At 36.8% G+C, this 3,668-nt stretch overlaps 1 protein-coding gene across 2 annotated transcripts; it reads left to right on the forward strand.

Annotated features, from left to right (window-relative positions):
• Positions 1–377: 377 nt before the first annotated feature.
• Positions 378–3,411, forward strand: LOC107427272 (probable E3 ubiquitin-protein ligase ARI8). 2 transcript variants are annotated; one of them, XM_025077422.3, is made up of 2 exons: positions 378–671; positions 1,393–3,411. In XM_025077422.3, the coding sequence occupies exon 2, from the start codon at positions 1,469–1,471 to the stop codon at positions 3,239–3,241; it is 1,773 nt and encodes a 590-aa protein (XP_024933190.2). In that variant the 5' UTR covers positions 378–671; positions 1,393–1,468; the 3' UTR covers positions 3,242–3,411. The 2 variants fall into 2 exon arrangements, with proteins under 2 accessions (XP_024933190.2, XP_024933191.2); XM_025077423.3 differs by lacking the exon at positions 378–671 and adding an exon at positions 1,057–1,254.
• The last annotated feature ends 257 nt before the right edge of the window (positions 3,412–3,668 follow it).

The raw sequence follows: 3,668 nt of genomic DNA on the forward strand, positions 1-3,668 counted from the left end.
TTTAAAATTAATAGAAATTTAATATGATATAAAAATCTAACAATTTAAAAATTTAAATTCAAATTACATCACTATAATTTAAAAAAATAAACACTTATAAAGATAAAAATGACTAACAAATTTTAATATGCATATTAAATTCACAATCTAAAAGTTAAATTTTGATATACATATCAAATTCACGACTTAAGAGCTAAGAATTGATAATAAAATTAATAAGGATTGGAAGGTAGTCAACGAGTCAACTCAACCTTTTTAGTTTCATAAAAAAAAATAAAAAATAAAAAATAAAAAATAAAAAATAAAAAATCCATCTTTTCCTTTTCATCGTGAGAGGACTAAATCTTATTCCTCCTTTACTCAATATTCTCCGTTTAGCCTTTCCTTTTACCTACTTCTATTTACTTTCCTTTTTGCCACGGTTTCTGGCTCTCTCGCTCTCTATTTGCTTGAATTTGCTATCCAATTCCTTTTAACGGGCCAGTCAGGCAGGGATTTTGAATTTCTTTGGGTGTTTGATGAAACCCTATGGATTCGGAGGATGAGTTCGATATGCACGACGCAAACGTACGATGATGACTACCGATGTCGCAGCTGTAGCTGTCGCCTTCCATAACGCTCGAAAACAAAAATGATTTTGATATCATTATTAAACATTTAAAAATTTATCAGTAAGTTTCCATCTTTTGTATGATTTTGGAACCTTTTATTTATTTATTTAATTTTTTTTGAAAAAAAAAATTGCTTATTGAGTTGTCAAGTTCTGTGAGTGCAATTGAGGTTGATAATTGGACGGTGGCAATAATTCTTGAAGTATTTACGATGCTTCCAAAGTACTTTAGAAAACAAATGTCTTATATAGGAATCTAAGGAAATCTCCTACATATTATTTAGAGTAAGCTCACATTAGGAATTAAACCATCATGATCTTCTCTTTATATATAAAGTAGGATCACAGTAGGAAACCATTAACCTCTCCTCTTTGTATATAGAGTAGGCTTACATCAGATTACAGTATTTTTTACCCTTTCGGATGTGAATGTGCTTACGTGGCATTTTGTCATTCATTCATTTATTATTTTTATCGTAAAAAAATATACAAATTCATATATTTTTAACTCTAATACTTTTTTTTTTTTATTTCAAAAAAAATAATAATAATAAATAAAAACTCTGTTCTTTTTAAGTTATTGATTATAGAAAAATAAAATAAAATAAACTCTCATCTTTTCCGTTTCTTCGGGACACGATCAGGTTCAGATCTTATTATTCCTCCTCTAGCCATTTCTCTTCTCGGCTTAACGCTTTCCTTTTACTTGCTGCTATTTACTTTTTTGCCACCGCTTCTTTCTCTCTCTCTCTCTCTAATACATATTTGCATTGATTTTGCAGCCAGCAGCCAACTAGGGTTTTATTTTATTTTATTTTATTTTTGGGGGTGTTTGGCTGGAGAAGAAAGAAGAAGAAGATGGATTCGGAGGATGATTTCGGGTGCGATTATGATGACGATGACTTCTATTTCGCCGGAGACGACGACAACAACGATTCTGCAACCGCAGCCGCCGCCGCCGTAGATAGCGATGACGAAGAAGAAGCAGATGTTGCCGCCGATTACGAGTTCAGCGATAACTACCCGGACGATTCGAATGAAATCGCTTCGAATCGCCACCAGCAGAATTTTTCAATTTTGACCGAAGCAGATATTTATCAGCGCCAAGAAGATGATATCAATAGAGTATCCACTGTGCTTTCCATATCAAAAGCTGCCGCTACCATACTGCTCCGCCACTATAATTGGAACGTCAGTAAAGTTCACGATGAGTGGTTTGCAGACGAAGAAAGAGTGCGGAGGGTTGTTGGGTTAAGGGAGAAAGAGAAAGAGGAACAGCCGATTGCTGTTGTTGATCGTCCAAATAAGTTGTCTAAACTGACTTGTGGGATCTGTTTGGAAGCCTATCCCAGTGATAGGATATTGTATACTAGTGAAGCTAATTGTGGTCATCCATTTTGTAGTGAATGCTGGACTGGTTATATTAGCACAGCCATTAATGATGGCCCCGGATGTTTGGTGTTGCGATGTCCTGAACCATCTTGTGCTGCTGCTGTTGGTCTAGATATGATTGGTAGTTTGGCTTCCAATGGAGAAATAGGGAAGTATTCTCGTTACTTGATCAGATCATATGTTGAACACAGTCGGAAGATCAAGTGGTGTCCAGCTCCTGGATGTGAGTATGCTGTGGATTTTGTTTTTGGAAGTAGTGGAAATTATGATGTTACATGTCGTTGCTCGTTTAGCTTTTGCTGGAATTGTAGTGAGGATGCACACCGTCCGGTTGATTGCGAAACAGTTGCCAAATGGACAGCGAAAAACAGTTCCGAGTCTGAAAATACCACCTGGATATTGGCTAAAACCAAACCCTGTCCAAAGTGCAAACGTCCAATTGAGAAAAACCATGGATGTATGCATATGACTTGCCGTGAGCCTTGTAAATTTCAGTTCTGTTGGCTTTGCCTCAGTGCGTGGTCGGGCCATTCATGTAACCGTTATGAAAGAGCAAAGCATGACGAGGACGAAAAAAAAAGAGAGATGGCCAAAAAATATATAGAGAGGTATACTCATTATTATGAAAGATGGGCAACAAACGAATCGTCTAGGCAAAAAGCAATTGCAGACTTGCAGCAAATGCAGACTGTGAATCTTGAGAAGCTAAGTGGCATACAGTGCCAACCTGTGACACAGTTGAAGTTCATAACAGAAGCTTGGCTTCAGATAATTGAATGCAGGCGTGTTCTGAAATGGACATATGCGTATGGCTATTATTTACCTGACCATGAAAATGCCAAGAGACAGTTGTTTGAGTACTTGCAAGGTCAGGCCGAGTCCGGGTTGGAACGACTTCATCATTGTGCAGAAAAGGAGCTACAACAATACGTCAATGCAGAGGAACCATCAGAAGGCTTCATTGGGTTCCGCAGCAAACTTGCTGGACTGACCAGTGTGACAGGAAACTATTTTGAGAATTTGGTTCAAGCTCTAGAGAATGGTCTATCAGATGTGAAGGCGCATGGTTCCTGTAGCAGGGCAGCTAGCTCAAAGAATTTGGGAGAAACAAGCAGTAAGGTGAGAGGTAGTAGGGGCAGTAGAAATATTGATGAATGGGGCTATTGGTCATGTGAGCATTGCACCTTTGCTAATGTCAAGACAGCTACCATCTGTCATATGTGCTATCAACGCCGCTAGCTCAAAGAATTTGGGAGGTAAGCAGTAGGGGCAGAGGTGGGACTACTACAATATATATCTATATATCTATATGTATATATATTTTTATTGGGTAAAATATGAACTATATATACATATATTAGAGGTTTTATAGTTTTTGCTTTTGAATGAGATGTTTTTGTTTCCTTTTATATATGTTTGCTTCTAATTTTACTAATTTTTTAGAAATGCCTTAACTAATCCACCATCATTGCATATTCTTCCCAAAGTCCTCTAGCTGGTTCCATAGTCCATGACAATGATGAATGTATTTGAAGTTGGTAAAAATGCTGCAGTACAATGTCCATTGCTATGTTAATGAAGCGTTAGGTTCAACACCATGCATGATAAATGGTTTCTCAACTACACAGTATCTGAAATCTGATTCATTAAGTTCAATGACGAATAA

This window comes from Ziziphus jujuba, chromosome 9 (assembly GCF_031755915.1).
Source record: "Ziziphus jujuba cultivar Dongzao chromosome 9, ASM3175591v1".
Classification (NCBI taxonomy): domain Eukaryota; kingdom Viridiplantae; phylum Streptophyta; class Magnoliopsida; order Rosales; family Rhamnaceae; genus Ziziphus; species Ziziphus jujuba.